At 39.7% G+C, this 16,002-nt stretch overlaps 3 protein-coding genes across 3 annotated transcripts; 2 read left to right on the top strand and 1 right to left on the bottom strand.

The window, feature by feature from the left end:
* Positions 1–1,173: 1,173 nt before the first annotated feature.
* On the top strand, positions 1,174–8,697 carry p2rx5 (purinergic receptor P2X, ligand-gated ion channel, 5). Its single transcript, XM_042009249.1, has 12 exons — positions 1,174–1,332; positions 1,901–2,051; positions 2,255–2,326; positions 2,407–2,482; positions 2,752–2,836; positions 2,959–3,039; positions 5,076–5,217; positions 6,924–7,057; positions 7,142–7,235; positions 7,327–7,392; positions 7,527–7,615; positions 7,712–8,697. Exons 1-12 carry the CDS (start codon positions 1,202–1,204, stop codon positions 7,980–7,982), a joined length of 1,392 nt encoding a protein of 463 aa, XP_041865183.1. The 5' UTR covers positions 1,174–1,201; the 3' UTR covers positions 7,983–8,697.
* A 67-nt stretch (positions 8,698–8,764) lies between these two features.
* Positions 8,765–10,300, bottom strand: emc6 (ER membrane protein complex subunit 6). The gene is made up of 2 exons (XM_042009250.1): positions 10,110–10,300; positions 8,765–9,528 (listed from the first exon to the last, which is right to left on the bottom strand). Exon 2 carries the CDS (start codon positions 9,495–9,497, stop codon positions 9,165–9,167), a length of 333 nt encoding a protein of 110 aa, XP_041865184.1. The 5' UTR covers positions 9,498–9,528; positions 10,110–10,300; the 3' UTR covers positions 8,765–9,164.
* A 780-nt stretch (positions 10,301–11,080) lies between these two features.
* On the top strand, positions 11,081–15,100 carry shpk (sedoheptulokinase). The gene is made up of 7 exons (XM_042009034.1): positions 11,081–11,279; positions 11,366–11,507; positions 12,028–12,202; positions 12,293–12,445; positions 12,569–12,744; positions 13,053–13,253; positions 13,967–15,100. The coding sequence occupies exons 1-7, from the start codon at positions 11,112–11,114 to the stop codon at positions 14,359–14,361; spliced, it is 1,410 nt and encodes a 469-aa protein (XP_041864968.1). The 5' UTR covers positions 11,081–11,111; the 3' UTR covers positions 14,362–15,100.
* The last annotated feature ends 902 nt before the right edge of the window (positions 15,101–16,002 follow it).

Here is a 16,002-nt window from a genome sequence, read left to right as displayed (position 1 = left end):
AAGCTTGTTTTAGAGATGGTGGGGTTCTATGTTCATTTAGTCTGGGTGTGTGCGCAAGAGCATGTTTAGGTGCTTCTGTGCTTTGATTTGTTTTTGTGATAAACTTGGTGACTACTTGTGTTTTTTTAAGTACCCAAATGGCCATCAATGAATAAAATACATAAAATAAAATTAGTATGATCAATGTCTTAGGTGGGTGTTTGTTGTGAAGAAAGGGTACCAGGAGAAAGAAGAGGCCATACAGACGTCAGTCTTCACCAAACTCAAAGGCGTCACTCTGACCAACACACATGAGATGGGGTCCTACCCGTGGGGTACCGAGGATTACTTAAAAACTTGCGTTTTTAAGATGCAAAAACTGTTGTTTTTTATCATATGAAGCACTTTGTGATTCTGCATGAAAAGTGCTATATATATATATAAAAAAAGTGTTTATTTGATTTAGATTGTTACCATTTTTTGTGGGATTTGTAATTTTTGAGAAAAAATAAAGCAATGGACCAACTCTGAATGACTGTTGGTGTGTCCATTTTTCCATTTATTGGTTTTTAGTAAATGATTTAGTTAAGTCCAATAAGGTTGGTTACATTATTATAATTCATGCCAAGGTTAAAATATAATTAAATTAAATCAAAACTATACATTTTAGGTGTCCTATAGCCATAAATTCCCAATCATAACTAGTGCGTGGCCACTATTAGGTTTCCTTGTCCATGACCTATAAAGCATGGCCATGGAATAATATATTTTCTACTGACGTTATGAGACTGGCCACTTAAAAAAGTGACACTTTGACTCAATGCTTTAACTTAGTTGCCCCAGCCCATCTCTTCTCCTGTGGCCTCCAAGAACATTGAACCATTGAATGAAAAATAATTGCAAGCAGCAGTAGTTTTAAAGCAGAACATAAATGAGCCACAGCAGACAGATCTCGTATAAACTTCATGTCTTTACACACGTTAAAAAGCTGCTTCTTAAAGTTTTTCTTAATGCAAAACTCCAAAACGGATGTCACTGAAAATAAAGTTGAAGTCAAAGAATGCTAACGAGATAAACGGAGACGTGCTGCAGCGTGAAGAAGCGGGGTTTTGCAGCCCCTGTCTGAATGGGTTTGCCCGCTGCATGACGGGTGACCCCGCTGTATAAATCAGCTGGTAGCCTGGGAGCTGCTGTCAGTCGGCTCAGCGTGCAGGGGGCTGAAATGGCTGGCTGGGGGGGCTTCTTCGTTTCTCTTCTCAACTACAAGACAGAGAAATATGTGATCGCCGAAAACAGGAGAATCGGAATATTATTCCGGCTTTATCAGCTGGCTGTGCTGGGATACATAATCGGGTGAGGGACTTTGCGTGTCGCCGTTTGTTTGTCGTGTGAAAAAAGAAATAGAGAAGTGATTCATACAGTTAAAAATAGGTGAGCTTGTGGTAGGTTCTTACTTTGGTGGTGTTAAAGTTGCAAAGGAGTTTTAAAGTTTGTACACTTTTTAATTGGTGTAATTTCTAAAGAGATTAATGTTGTTGGTTATATTTATTATGTCCCATCTTTAATTAAAGACACGTCTCCTATATGGTGAAAAAAAAGAGAAAAAATAGTTTTAGAGTTAAAACTTGGGATTTTCACTATGAAACTTATCCAAGACTACATCATGACACGTTTAGTGCAGCACTGTGGCTGTTGCAGGGTGGTTAAATTATATTTTCTCCAAGGCATCTTCACACTTGCCATTCTAATGAGACTGCCATGTGCATGTGCAACTCATTTCAAAATAGATAAATAATAATAAAAAAACAGCTGTTTGTATAAACTAATCAAACAAAGTGCTTAACAGGTGATCATAAACAACACACCCCCTTAAAATGGCCATTAATGTATAAAACAAAGATTAATGTGATCAATTTCTTAGGTGGGTGTTTGTTGTGAAGAAAGGGTACCAGGAGAAAGAAGAGGCCATACAGACGTCAGTCTTCACCAAACTCAAAGGCGTCACTCTGACCAACACATCTGAGACGGGGCCCTACCTGTGGAGTGCCGAGGATTACGTCATCCCCCCAAATGTGAGTCCATCTTTCTAACTAGTACAAATGTCAGAGAGCTTTCCAAGCGTGCACCTGCCAAGAGAGATTATTAGGTTATTAAGGTTTGTTCTGCCATATATCATTAGCCCTGGCATGTGTCTCGACAGATTTAACAATACTGAGCTTCTCTGGAGTGTAATTTGTTTAACCTTTATCTTTGTGGACCTAATTGGATTTTGCAGGGCAAGCAGGTTTTCTTCATGGTAACAAATTACATCGAGACCCCTAATCAGAGGCTGGGGTTCTGTGCTGAGGTGAGAAAACACATTAATCTCTCTCTTTTTTCTCATTGCACATCTCTAGCTTAAATCTTTTCTTTTTTTCTTCTTCTCAGAGTTATAAGGTGCCAGATGGACGATGTCAAAGCAATGATGACTGCCAAGAAGGGGAGAGTGTTGTAGCCGGTCATGGTGAGGGACAATTATTGATTTTATTAAGTCTTTTTTTCCCCACAGTTTGCAGTTTGCAATATATTTACCTTTAGATTTTCCCAATTCTAGAAATGCTGCATAATATGAATTGCACTTAGGATTGTTACAGCTTTAAAGCTGATGCTGTCAAAAGTTATTACCACAAGTTTTTTAAGTTTCAACATTGTTCTTTAAAATTAATAGTTCTGTTATTTCCTAGTATGTAAGACGTGTAAGACGTTCACTTTAACCCATGTTCTGTGTGTTAGGAATAAAGACCGGCTCGTGTTTGAACAGCACTGGGACCTGTGAGATCTACGCTTGGTGTCCTGTTGAACACAGCCCGAGACCAACGTGAGAAATTTTTCTGCCTGGCAGAGTTTTTAGAAGTTTGTAAAAACACTAATACCCACCCTGATCCCTAATGTGGACTGAGATGTTTAGCTTTGTTTGTTTGTTTGGTTATTTTCCCTCAGAGAGCCATTACTAAATGAAGCAGAAAACTTCACCATCTACATCAAGAACTTCATCAGGTTTCCAAAGTTTGAGTTCTCCAAGTAAGTAGCTGTAAGTGGCTGCTGATGGCTTTTGTGCCTGTGGTTTCAAGGCATCGTGGCACTGAGTGAGATCTGTGGGTATACATGTTCCAACGGCTGCTTTAAATAGCTTTAGGGTGCACTGAGTCTTCTATTTATACCAGCCTGTGCATTGCACTCAGAGAGACAGTGAAACAGTCATTTGAGACGTCCTTGACAGCGGCCCTTGCGCTGGACAGGTGTCAGATCAGACGGGGCTTGCCCAGTGTTTGCCGTCCCTTGTTGTCCTCACTCATGTCCTGCAGGAGAGAAGGGCGATGCTACAAGGCCATGGCTAATTCATCCGTCAGGATCTCTTAATTACACAGACATTTCTCTCATGCTTCCTACTAATCTAAATATGTTTTTGCTTGATGGGATCAGAAGGTAACATGATCCCTTTAAATGGGGGTTTACTCAAAATGGCTCGCAACACATCTTACAGTGTGACACATTGAGTTATAGTCTAAGCCAGGAAACAGACAGTGTATCTGAGTGGTTTGAACGACATGTATGTGTTTCTGTTGGAGTGTGTGTTGAGGAAAATACTGTCAAGCTGCAGTTTTTACATGCACCCACTTAATCAAACGAGAGCACACTTAGTATTAAATGTTAAATGCTGCACAAAAGGGTCCAAAATCTAAGTCCACTTTGAAAACCTAACATATTTTAAATAAAAAAAAAAACATTAGACATTTGCAGATAAGAGTTCTAAACACATCACACCAGTTTTAAAACCTTTACACTGGCTTCCAGTCAGTCACAGAATAGATTTTAAAATCCTACTGATCATTTACATCCCAGAATGGTTTAGGCCCAAAATACATCAAAGACTATAAGCCTGGGAGAGCTCTTAGATACAAAGACTCTGGTCAACTAGTCCAGACCAGAGTCCAGACCAGAGTCCAGACTAAGCATGGAGAAGCAGCATTTAGCTGTTATGCTGCAAACAAGTCCAACAAACCGCTAGTGGAGATTAAACTTTCACCAAACTTTAAATCCAGGTTAAAAACATTTATTTTCTCATGTACATGAAATCTACACGCTAACTTTGAACTTATCTAGACTGTTACTTGCTTTTAATCATTTTAATTTATTTATTCTGTGTGATTTTATTATTATTTTGATTCTCTTCATATTCTTTTATGTATTTTTAACGCTTCTTCTGCACTGTGCTGTAATGCTTTTAATGTCTTATGTAAAGCATTTGAATTGTCTTGTACATGAAATGTGATGTATAAATAAACTTGCCTTGCCTTTTCAAAAGAAAAAAAAAATGATAGTTTGAGAATTTAGAAACCACTCAGTGGATTTAACAGAAGACATATGCCTCATGTCTCTATCAGAACATTGTGTAATAAAAATAGTGGGGATTTTAAAAAGAAAGGCTTCATAGCTATGAGATGGACGTGCATCTAAAATGCTATGATAATTACACAGTACATGCAGCATTTTTTAGTGGCAGAAATACAAGCAACTCTATTACAGGTGCAGCATTTAGGAAATAAAGATGACAAAATTCCACGTAACAAAGGTCTGGACAAACAATGCATATGGCATTTCTAAACACCTTTCAGGGGGGAAACAAGCCTACATACTTGGGCTAAGACGTATCAGCAATACAGTTTTCGTAACTCGGAAAAAGTCATATTTAAGTCACCTGTTGTGATGTTGCACACCTGCACTGAATCATGTTCACCCTGACTGAGGAGGAGAAGCCATCCTTCCTTCAGATGCTACATGCGCCTGCCTCTGGTTTGCAGACAATGAGCCCAATACAACATCTGTACCCCAAACTTCTCCCACAGTCACATAACCTTTACCCAGTCAAACATTCATGGGACTGTAAGGTATTTCTTGACAGATTAAACACATCTAAGCTTACATATGTGATGCTTCAAGTAAGAGGTCATAAAACAGACTTAGCTTTATAAGTCAAAGTTTTACTTGTTAAAAGGTCCAAATACCCAAGCTAAGACACTTAATTAGCATGCATGTCTGTTTTCTTTATCACTTAGGTCCAATGTTCTTGAAACAACTGACGACAGCTATCTGAAGAGATGCTCCTATGATAAAGACGACCACCCTTACTGTCCCATCTTTCGCCTCAGAGATCTGGTCAGCAACACGGGACATGACTTCCAGGACATGGCTGCTAAGGTAGTGTAAAAATCTAACATTGTGCGTTGGACTGAAGTCCGTTTTCTGACAAATAATTATTGATGATGATGCCTATAGTTGTAAATTTACAAGAAACCACTTCTGGTCTTTTTTCCTTTATTTAATTTCTCTTTATTTGATTTTATTTATTTATTGTTATTTATTTATAATTAATTTTACTTTATTTTATGCCAGTCGTTTTCTTTTCCCAATCTTTTTCCTTTTTAATTTACTTTATTTTTTTGCTCTTTTAATTTTCTTTTTATATAACTATAAATAAATTCAGGGGTTAAGGGGTTAAGGAGTTAAAAATCATGGAAATCTGTTCTTGACTTAGAGTAGAATAAGTGATAATTTAAGCATACGTACTATTAACAAGATCGTTTCAAAGGGAATATGTTTTGGTTTATAAATTGAGATACCATGCAACTAAATGAAGCACAGGAGGGACATGCAGGTCCCTCCTGTTCTTCATTTCTGCTTCAAAGCCCACCGTGCATTCAGAGGTAGATTAATATGCCAGCTGTAGAAGAAATCAGTGATTGACACTTGTTAAAGACTCCTCTTGGCTCTGACTTTCACTCATGAACTGTGGATTCTTGCAAACTGAGCAGAAGAACAAGAAGAGAGTTTTTGTCTCGTTTATTAATCCCAGGACATACTGGGTGTTTCAGATAGTATTCAAAGTTAATTTGATTTGAGTCACCAAGTTGTGTTTTAATCTCTTGCCCTTCCACAGCCTGCAGGCAGCATGAGGCCCTCAGGCAGTGATGGCTTGTCAGTCCATGTCACGGTGCATGAGTTTTCCTGTTTTACAGCTCTATAGCTACTACATCATCTATAGATGAGCACAGACATGCACTGCTGATATTCTCTCTCAGAGGGCTTTACGCATGTGTATTGTGGCACTCGCTGGCCACTTTATTAGGTATACCTGTTTAATTGCTTGTTAACTAATCAACCAATCACATGGCAGCAACTCAGATGACTTCCAGAAGTCTGAAAAAAAGAAAATATCCAGTGGGCAGAGGTTGTGTGGATAAAAATACCTTGTTGGTGTCAGTGATCAGAGGACAGTGATAGACTTGTTGGAGATGATCGCTCCCACCATCCTGCCTTGTTTTAATAGTTCAGGCTGCTGGTGGTGTAATGGTGTGGGGGATATTTTGTTGGCAAACCTTGGGCCCCTTAGTACCACCTGAACATCATTTAAACACCACAGCCTACCCAAGTATTGTAGCTGACCATGTCCATCCCTTTATCACCACAGTGAACCATCTTCTGATGGCTTCTTCCAGCAGGATAATGCACCATGTCACAAAGCTTAGACCTTCTCAAACTGGTTTGTTGAACATGACAGTGAGTTCACTAGACCCCAACAGCCTCCGCAGTCACCAGATCTTAGTCCAGTAGAGCAGCTTTGGGATGTTATCATGGATGCAGCCACAAATCTGCAGCAACTGTTTGATGCTGTCATGTCACCATGGAGCAAAAACTCTGAGGAATGTTTCCAACACCTTGTTAAATTTATGCCACCAAGAATTAAGGCAGTTCTGAAGCTAGAAGGAGTTCAACCTGGTACTAACAAGGTGTATATAATAAAGTAGCCGGTGAGTGTATGTGTTCGTTGTTGGTTTGTTGCTTTTATAACTGGACTGCCTTATTTAGGTGTTTTACTGTCTTTAAAGCTCAGTTTATATTCACAGGGTGGCTCTGTTGGCATTCTCATTGAGTGGAACTGCAACCTGGATAGAGACTCCTCTGAGTGTAATCCTCAGTACAGCTTCACCCGTTTGGATATGAACTTGAACAACTCGGTTACATCAGGATACAACTTCAGGTGTGTCCCCTCAAGCATTCAACACCATCAGACCACTGCCTCCTCTTTCTTTTTGTCTTATTCGATATTGCACTGTGTGTACAGATATGCCAGGTACTACAAGGATCAAAACGGTGAAACGTATCGCACTCTGTACAAAGTGTATGGGATTCGCTTTGATATAATGATCAATGGCCAGGTACAGGAGAGTTATGAAGTTTATTTTTCCTTAGTAAAGTACAAGATTCCAGAAATATACTTCTAGTAAATGTTTTGTTATTGTTTTGCAGGCTGGGAAATTCAGTATTGTTCCCACAATAATTGCTATTGGCTCAGGTGTTGCTCTGATGGGTATAGTAAGTAATTTATCGGATGATTACCAGAGCACCACAACTCACAGGTTCACAAGAGGGTGAAACATGATCATTAATACAAGATTAATGAGTTTGAAGCTTATGAAAATTAGGCTAACATTATTTTTATCTTTCAGGGGGCTTTTGTATGCGACATGATCCTACTTTACATGATGAACACGAGCTCCTTCTACAGAGAGAGGAAATTTGAAATAATCAACTTCAAGTATGACTTTTTGTATTTGTAGAAACTTTAATCACCAATCAAATAATAGTTTTTCTTCCTGACATCTGCACAACTCTTTTTATTCTCTGTGAACAGAAAAGAGAAGACCACATCAAAGGATGGGAAAGCAGGACACCGGGAAAGGAGATCCAGGAAACCAGCTGCAGAGAAAGATGTCGCCAACAACATAAAAACATCTGAGGAAACTGAAGTCACTGTGGAAACTGCTGCCCCTGAAGGAAACCAGCTGCCTGTAGACAAACGGGGTCCCACCATTCCACGCAACACGGGACAGCGATACTCTGCTCTTCTGTCTCAACAAGGTGCAGAGCCAAAGCATCACATCTCGTTTGCTACACACAACTAGGTTTGCAGGTGGCCGAAAAAACAGCACCTGCAGATGTTTTACACTGAAGGAGGTGGATCCTATAAAGTCAGACTGGTGTCCACTTTTTCCCCCGCTGGCACGGTCCCTAACATCAATAATGCTTGCACTGACTGAAGATGTAGTGGTCCACGAAAATGTCCACGTTCTGCATTGCACTGGAAGGATCAGGGCATTGATGTATGCAAAAAGACAGAGTTCATCAGGTCTGTTAATACGCCTTTCACTCATTTAAGGTAAAAGTGAATAATCATCTAATCCCTTAAAATCAGAGTTGTGTATTGCAAAACTTTCCTTATTTTATTTTTGTGTTGTTTTTCCAATTACACAAGCACAATTTTCCTGATTTTTATTTAATTTTTTGCCCTTTACTCAGTAAGAATTCCACAAAAATCCCTGAAAATGAAAACATTTTAAAACTGAATCCAAATATTTCAAATGGACTTTAAATGGAGATGATTTATTCAGTAATAACCACTTTCTGATGGCTTTTATATGAGGTGTGCAGAAAACTATATTTACACCATTCACTTGTGAAGCTCAGGAAAACAGCCGGTCAAGTGTTAAACGTCTGCTGTGAAGTGGACAAGTTCACTGTGGGAAAGTACTGGTTGAGTGATGAATGGACACTATAGGGATTTTTCCTGATTGCATCTACTGTCTACTTCCTGATTGTACATTATCATTAGACAGAAATGTGTTTGTCATGTTGATTTCATGTCACCATTAAATTGCCTGACAGATCAATTATGTATACAAACAACTTGAGGAGAGGCATTTATTCAAATTTGTAATCACAACTATAATCTCATCAAAGCTTTGTACATGCAATATCAGATCTAGTTAAGATGTTATAAGTTAGCCTACTTTAATAATAACTATAATTATTATTATCCTGGCATGGATATTACCAAGAACAGAGCAAAAATTAAAGGTTAATGGTTTCCATGGTCACTGGTAAATGTGGATTTAGAGGATAGAGTACAATTAATCTTGCATACATTAATTCTGAACACATCCTCCAATCTATCAAAAGTTCACAATGAAAACGTAACATCTTTCACAGTTGAATCTATTTATCTATAAACAGCAGGGCAGACAAACCTAATGATTTATGTAGCACTGGAGTAGAAACGTTTCAGATTATTTATATGGTATGTCGTCTTAGTATACATGCACCATTCCGTACAAGAAAGTCCAGAACAGTACGTATGTGAAAAGACCTCCAACAAGACCGCCGGTAAAGAGCAGCCGACGCGATTTGAAGCATTTGTTCCACCGCCGTCCCGCCTTGAGGATGAGCAGGAGCGAGAGGAGAAAGGAGGAGAGGAAATAAAAAATGAAGCCGTAAAGTCCCGTCAGCCCGAGGATACCAGCTGTTGCTCCAGACAGAGCAGACACAGAGGTACGGCAGTAGTCCAGCACAGCGGCGTTACCCCTCACAGCCACTTCACTGATGAACTGTGGTCCCTCACGCTTGGCCGCTACTCCTGCCATCTTCACGCTGATCAGCTACCAAAGAAGGATGCTACAGAAACAGGGAGATTGCGGACATGTTTTTTTTATTATTAATAAATTTACTTCTGTTTTTGGTGTGCAGATTAAAAATTACTGTACAGCCTGTAATAAGATTACAAAGTCAATAGACAGTTATGGCGTGAACGTCATCTAATACTTATATTCTAATTGCATAAGATACCTTCACCAGATGCTTTAGTTGGTAATAGTGCACTGATACAACAGCTGCGTAAGACTTACTTAACTTTAAAAAAAATCATTAGTGATTTGAAGTCGTTCGTCTGCACTTCGGCAGCTTTTAACCACATCTTAACAGAGCCACCACACACACACACACACACACACACATATATACACACACACACACACACATATATATATATATATATCAGATATATCAGAAACATATAGCGCCGATTAGTTACATAAACGGCAAATACTTTAATCACCAGAGGAGAATAAAGGAGTCTTACAATATTACAACATGAGACTTGACTACACATTAACTGTCCTATTTTAACGTTCATGTCATGCTAACATGCTAGCACCATTAGCTGTTAGAGCAGCTCATTGACGGGGATTGGTTCTTACCGAATTTAAACGTAGTTTGTCGGCTCTTCACGACGCAGTTATAAAAACATAACACGCAAAAGATCCTTTATTAACTTGAATATCAAGTTGTTTTAAGAAACTGTCAACTTGTACAGCACGAAAATAGCGCATTCATTCTCGTAGGGATGACACTCCTAGTACAAAGTCAGCCATGCTCCACCGCAGTGCATTGTGGGTACGCTGTGGTAATCAAATAGGAGGAGACGACGTGGTGCATTTTACTTAATGAAAAGTAGGAAATTACACATTTATTTGGAAAAAACAAGGGCAAAAAAACAAAAGCATACACAGTCATTAAATGATTAAAAAAAAAAAGTATGCACTTACACAAAGGTAAAATGCCAAGTAAAATGCACAAAACATACATAAAGAAAAGCTAAATACTGGCATATAAAACAACACAAATGGGATTACAACTGGACCAAAAATTATCACAAAAGGAGGTAAACAACTAAAGCAGACGTAATGTAATGAAAGTTGGCCCAAAAGAAAACTATAAACACAAAAAAGTGCAACAAACCTACATGGTTTTGTTTCGCTTAATGAGTATCACACAGAAATCTTGTATGTATAGGCCTATAAACAAAACCATCATGTCGACATGATTATTTTTTCTTGTCTTTTTTGAACAGGTGTCTTGCTCCTTTTGCCACTGACAGCCTGGCGTTTACGCATATTTCCAACTTCAACAAAAAAGAGCTCAATCTGATTTTGAGGGATAAGAGCTAAATTGTTTTTCGAGCCGATTAAAAGGAAAATAAGAAAGAAAAGAAAAATGCTGTTACAGTTAGTTTAACCTTTTTTCGATAAAACACATAAATTAGAAGTGTGTGCTTTGGTAAAGGCAAATACAAAGACGTTATATGGTTTCTTTCCCTAAGTTTAGCTTCAACACTCAGCTCGCAGTACATAACAAATCTAAATATCCGATCTTTTGTTTTAACCTGAACGCAGCAGCGTCGACTTTGCCTTCAGGATGAAATGCAACGACTCACGGTGTCAGCAGCGGTCATGTCCAACTTTATCCTGGGTATAGATGTGGGAACTACTTCGGTAAAAACCGTTTTATTTGCATCTGACTCCAGAACTGTGGCTGCGAGTCACACTTTACCCACTGCTGCCGATAGAAGCGACGATGGGAGGCTAAAGGTGTGCTCCTCATGTGCTATTTTACGTCTCCCTGCACATAAACTAAACTCTGCTAAACTGTGTGTGTGTGTGTGTGTGTGATGTAGGCGAAAGAGCAGGACACAGGTCGGATAATAGACGCTCTGAACCGGTGCGTCCTCCAGCTGCCAGCAGACAAACTGCAGCATGTCAGCCGGATCGGGCTGTCCGGGCAGATGCACGGGGTTATTTTCTGGAAAGCAGGCAGTGGTAAGAGGACATGAGATGTGGTAACTGTGTAACAACGACTGAGTGTAGTCTTCAGCAGATCTGGTAGCTACAGTCTTCTTAATGTGGTGACTGATTCAGTAAGGACAAGATGTCAAATATACCATAAAATCTTGCTGTTGGGAGTCAGTCAGTCTATTTGACAGTCAGTAGATTCTGACAAACCTGCTGTATTTGTTGTTGGACACTCCTTTACTTGTATTGTTATTTATTTATTCATATTCAGCTCAAAGAGCACCTCTAAGGCCACAAAGTGATGTGAAAGATTTTTGGGTGGATGAGTAAAATTTGAAATAACACAACCCTAAGGACATTAAGTGTCCACTTGTTTTTGAATGTTCGCTCTTTGAACTCTGTTTTAAGGGTTGGATCTCACATGCATTTCAGTGTCTGTGTAGAAATACTAAAAACACACTTTTCTATCATTTTTTGGTTTGGACAGTATCTCATACAAAACCACGAGGTCAGTTGTGTTATATATTCTTATTTTTGTATGTCACAGGTTGCGACTGGTCCAGCAGGGACTTCTTCACACCCAGAGACACCAGTCAGCTGATCACATGGCAGGATGGACGCTGCAGCAGTGATTTCTTGTCCTCACTTCCCAAACCAGAGTCACATCTCAGCGTTGCCACGGGGTTTGGCTGTGCAACGATCTTCTGGTACATGAAACACAGGTCAGCACTGACAATGTAAAAACCACCCGCAAGCACCAGTTGCTTATGTGATGCGAAAGCAGACTCTGAAAGTTTGTAGTTTCTCTGCAGACCTGAGTTCCTTGATGACTTCACAGTCGCAGGAACCATCCAGGACTACGTGGTGTCCATGCTGTGTGGTTTGGACAGGTGTGTGATGACGCCACAGAATGCAGCCAGCTGGGGCTTCTTCAACACTTCAACCAGTCACTGGAATGAAAACATGTAAGTAAATTTTATGTAATAGTTAAACCACTAATTGCATGAAAATGATCTGTGGTTTCTGCATGCACAAGCTGTCCGAGTGTGTGTAACCTACTTGACAAACTGCATGTGTGCGTGCTGCAGTCTGAAAGCTGCCAGCTTCCCTTTGCACCTGCTTCCTCAGTGTGTGCCATCTGGTGGTCTGGCGGGAAAGACACGCTCAGCCTGGCATGGCATTCCTGCCGGTACGCCAGTAGGGGCCGCCCTGGGAGACTTCCAGTGCTCTGTCTACTCCTGCATGAGTGCACCAACAGATGCAGGTGAAACAGGAAGTTAAATTAAGTTCACACTTAATGCACTGAATGCTCCATGTTTATTTATTTAAATGATCAATCTAGTATGAGTCCACTCTGATATGTTCCATCCATTATTAATGTTTCCTGCAGCTCTGAAGGCTCAAGAACCATTTAGTAGTGTATAAGGGCTGATGTGATAAATGCATCAAACCTGCTATAAAATATAGAGCTTCAAATACTCAATTCCATTTTGTTTTGGTTCCATTTCACCACATGTTAAAATAGTTTAATCTCATTTGCTAATATGTTGTCTCCTTCTTATAATCTCCTAGTTCTCAACATAAGCACCTCAGCCCAGCTGACCTTCGCCATGCCAGCTGACTTCAGACCTCAAGATTTTCCTCAGCCAGACTCGCCCATCTCCTACTTCCCATACTTTGACTCTTCATACTTGGCCGTAGCAGCGTCGCTCAATGGAGGAAACATTCTGGCCACTTTTGTGGACATGTTGACTGCCTGGATGAGAGAGCTTGGTATATATCTATTTATTATTCTATCATTTTTTGTTGTTATTATCTAGTGTAGTACTTTTCATTTCTTTTATATATATATATATATTGATTAAAGGAGAATGTTTATCAATATTTTTGCCAAAATACTCCAAGAAATATGACTGATGAATCAAAAACATACTGATAACCATGTCAATTCATCATTTGTGGTTTATGCTGCTTTTATTTGCATTAAGAGTAGAAATCTGTTCACTACAATCACTTGAGATACATTAAAACAGCTGTAAATGGAAACATTCAGTGCTTTCCATTTGTTATCGGATCAATTATTTTAATACCAGGTTTCTCTCAGTTCTATCTGCAGATACACAACTAAATAATAAAAAATATATTAAAGTGGAAATAGTATTTTTAGTGATAATTTCTTCCTTTAAGATTTGGGTAAATCATGCATCTGTTTATACTTTATCTGAGAATAACCAAGAATTAAAGCAGAATGCATGCAGGTGAGACCAAAAGAGTGCACATACTGATGATAACTGGCACCTCTCAACTGGAACTGATTAGATAAAACCTGCTGACATTCACACACATGCAGTTCTGCTAATTAACAAGCGTACAAGCAGGGTTAGCATTAATTCAAAACATAATCTGCTTGTCATACATAGCGTGTCCTTGAATAAATAACAGGGAGAGGACTGATTTACAAAAGACGAATCTTGCTCCTCTTGCAGGTGTGGAGCTGAGCAACTCGGGTTTGTATGAAAAGTTGATTCATTGCGCCCTGAACCAGGAAACCAGTGACCTGATGGTGAGTCCTACCCTCCTGGGAGAGAGACACAGCCCCCTCTGCCTGGGTCAGGTGACCAACATCTCCACCTCCAATCTCTCCCTGGGTCATGTGATCAGAGGACTTTGTCGTGGAGTCCTGACCAACATCACCTCCATGATGCCTGCAGAGACTCTGCAGCAGGCGGGGGTCCGCAGGATCGTGGGCAGTGGGAGTGCACTCAATCGCAACGAGGTGTTGAAGCAGGAAGTGGAGAAGGCGTTTCCTCTGCAGGTTGTTTATGGACAGAACGCGGACTCCGCTGTCGGTGTTGCCATGGTCCTGTGTGATCGGCTTTAAAAAAAAAAGAGTCCTAATCCAAGTGGTGGGGGTGTTTCTGTATGTTTACATGATTAAATGATATGTCTGCATGATTAACTGAGAGTTTTGCACAATTTAAAATATATTTTGTTAAATGGTTTTAATATCTTTTTATCTTTGAGATTCTTTCAAAAGACAAATCCAATGTATGAAAGTTAGTAGGAGGAGGAAAAGGAGGAAGAGACTGAGGCTTTTAACTGTTCAGCGTAATGGCTCAGATGAACTGCTGACTCCAACAAATCCCTGACTGAAGAGTTCAGGAAATCTCTGGCTCCATTATTCCTTTTTGACAATGTGTTTGTCTGTGTAATATTATTCTCAGTTTTAATGAAGAAAGAGTGTGTGAGAGCCGTTATTTTCCAAAGGCATTGATGGTTCGTTTAGAGGAATGTTCAGGGCCACAGAAATATGTTAGAATGTTGTAAAATACTGAAGAAACTACATAATTTCACTTAGATTAGCAGCCTTGTGTTACTACCGCTCTGGATTACTGATTGTCCACACCCTTTCCAGCCAGTCATCACCGGTATACTAATCCTCTACACCTGTATCCAATCTCCTCACCTGGCTATGTATACTCCAGCGCCACATTCATTCCCTGTCAGACGTTGTTGCGTCACACTTGGACTATTCCTCATGTCAACTCCACCGTTTGTCTTCCAGTAGTAAGATCCTTCCACGTTTCATTATCTGTTCAATAAAGATTTGTTAAGCATTATCTGTCTCCGAGGAGTCCTTCATAACACCTTGTGATGCCTTGAGATGAATGCAACACGTTCACAGGAAGTCAGTTCACACAGCTAAAAGTGGACAGAAGTCACAGCATATTGGAACACTGAAGATTACTAAAATAAACTAAGGACAGAAAGTGAGGAAATTTGTGTTTGGTGTGTTGTTTCTTGGTTGTAACAATACTTTTTGGTAATAAAACTTGTACCATTGAAAAGCCTGTTTATTTCCCTTTCAAGTGGTGCTACATTTATAAGGAAAATGCATTTGTGGGATGAGCAGCAGAGTTGAATTTGTGGGTTGTGCCCATGAAAAACTTCTACCAATGCCAAACAGATTACTCTGCTGCTGACTCTTGTTTGGTGTTTATGGGACTGGATGATTGAAGTCAACAAGGTCATACACGTACTGCGTATTACACATTAATTAACCATGCAACCATACACAGCCACAGCAGCCTGGCACCTCATGCTGGTTACCAGACACACTGCTGTGGGATGTCATCTCATTCTTCACCCTACAGCCTTTCTTCAACCCTACAGTCCAACTGACCATTGTAGCAGGGTCCATGGTCTCAGGCGCTAACAAGCACCAGATTGTCAGAGATACCAGAAGCTGCAAACTACATATTCAACTCTGCTGATCATCCCACAAATGCATTTTCCTAACAAATATGGCACCATTTTAGAAGAATTTATAACCGGGTTTCCAGCGGTGGAAGATTTATTGTCAAGAAATAATCCACCAAACAGAAATTTCCTTACTTTTTGTGCTAAGTTCAGTTGCTACAAGCACAGAAAAGGCTGTTAAAGCCATACCACATTCACACACATCCTGGATAAGTGGCTTCATGAAGCTGACTATCAACTGGATCGTGGGGCTGTTCACATT

The sequence above is a fragment of the Melanotaenia boesemani genome, chromosome 15, assembly GCF_017639745.1.
Source record: "Melanotaenia boesemani isolate fMelBoe1 chromosome 15, fMelBoe1.pri, whole genome shotgun sequence".
NCBI lineage: Eukaryota > Metazoa > Chordata > Actinopteri > Atheriniformes > Melanotaeniidae > Melanotaenia > Melanotaenia boesemani.
Note: the sequence above shows the minus strand (reverse complement) of the source record. Positions and strands in the feature narration are given on the sequence as shown.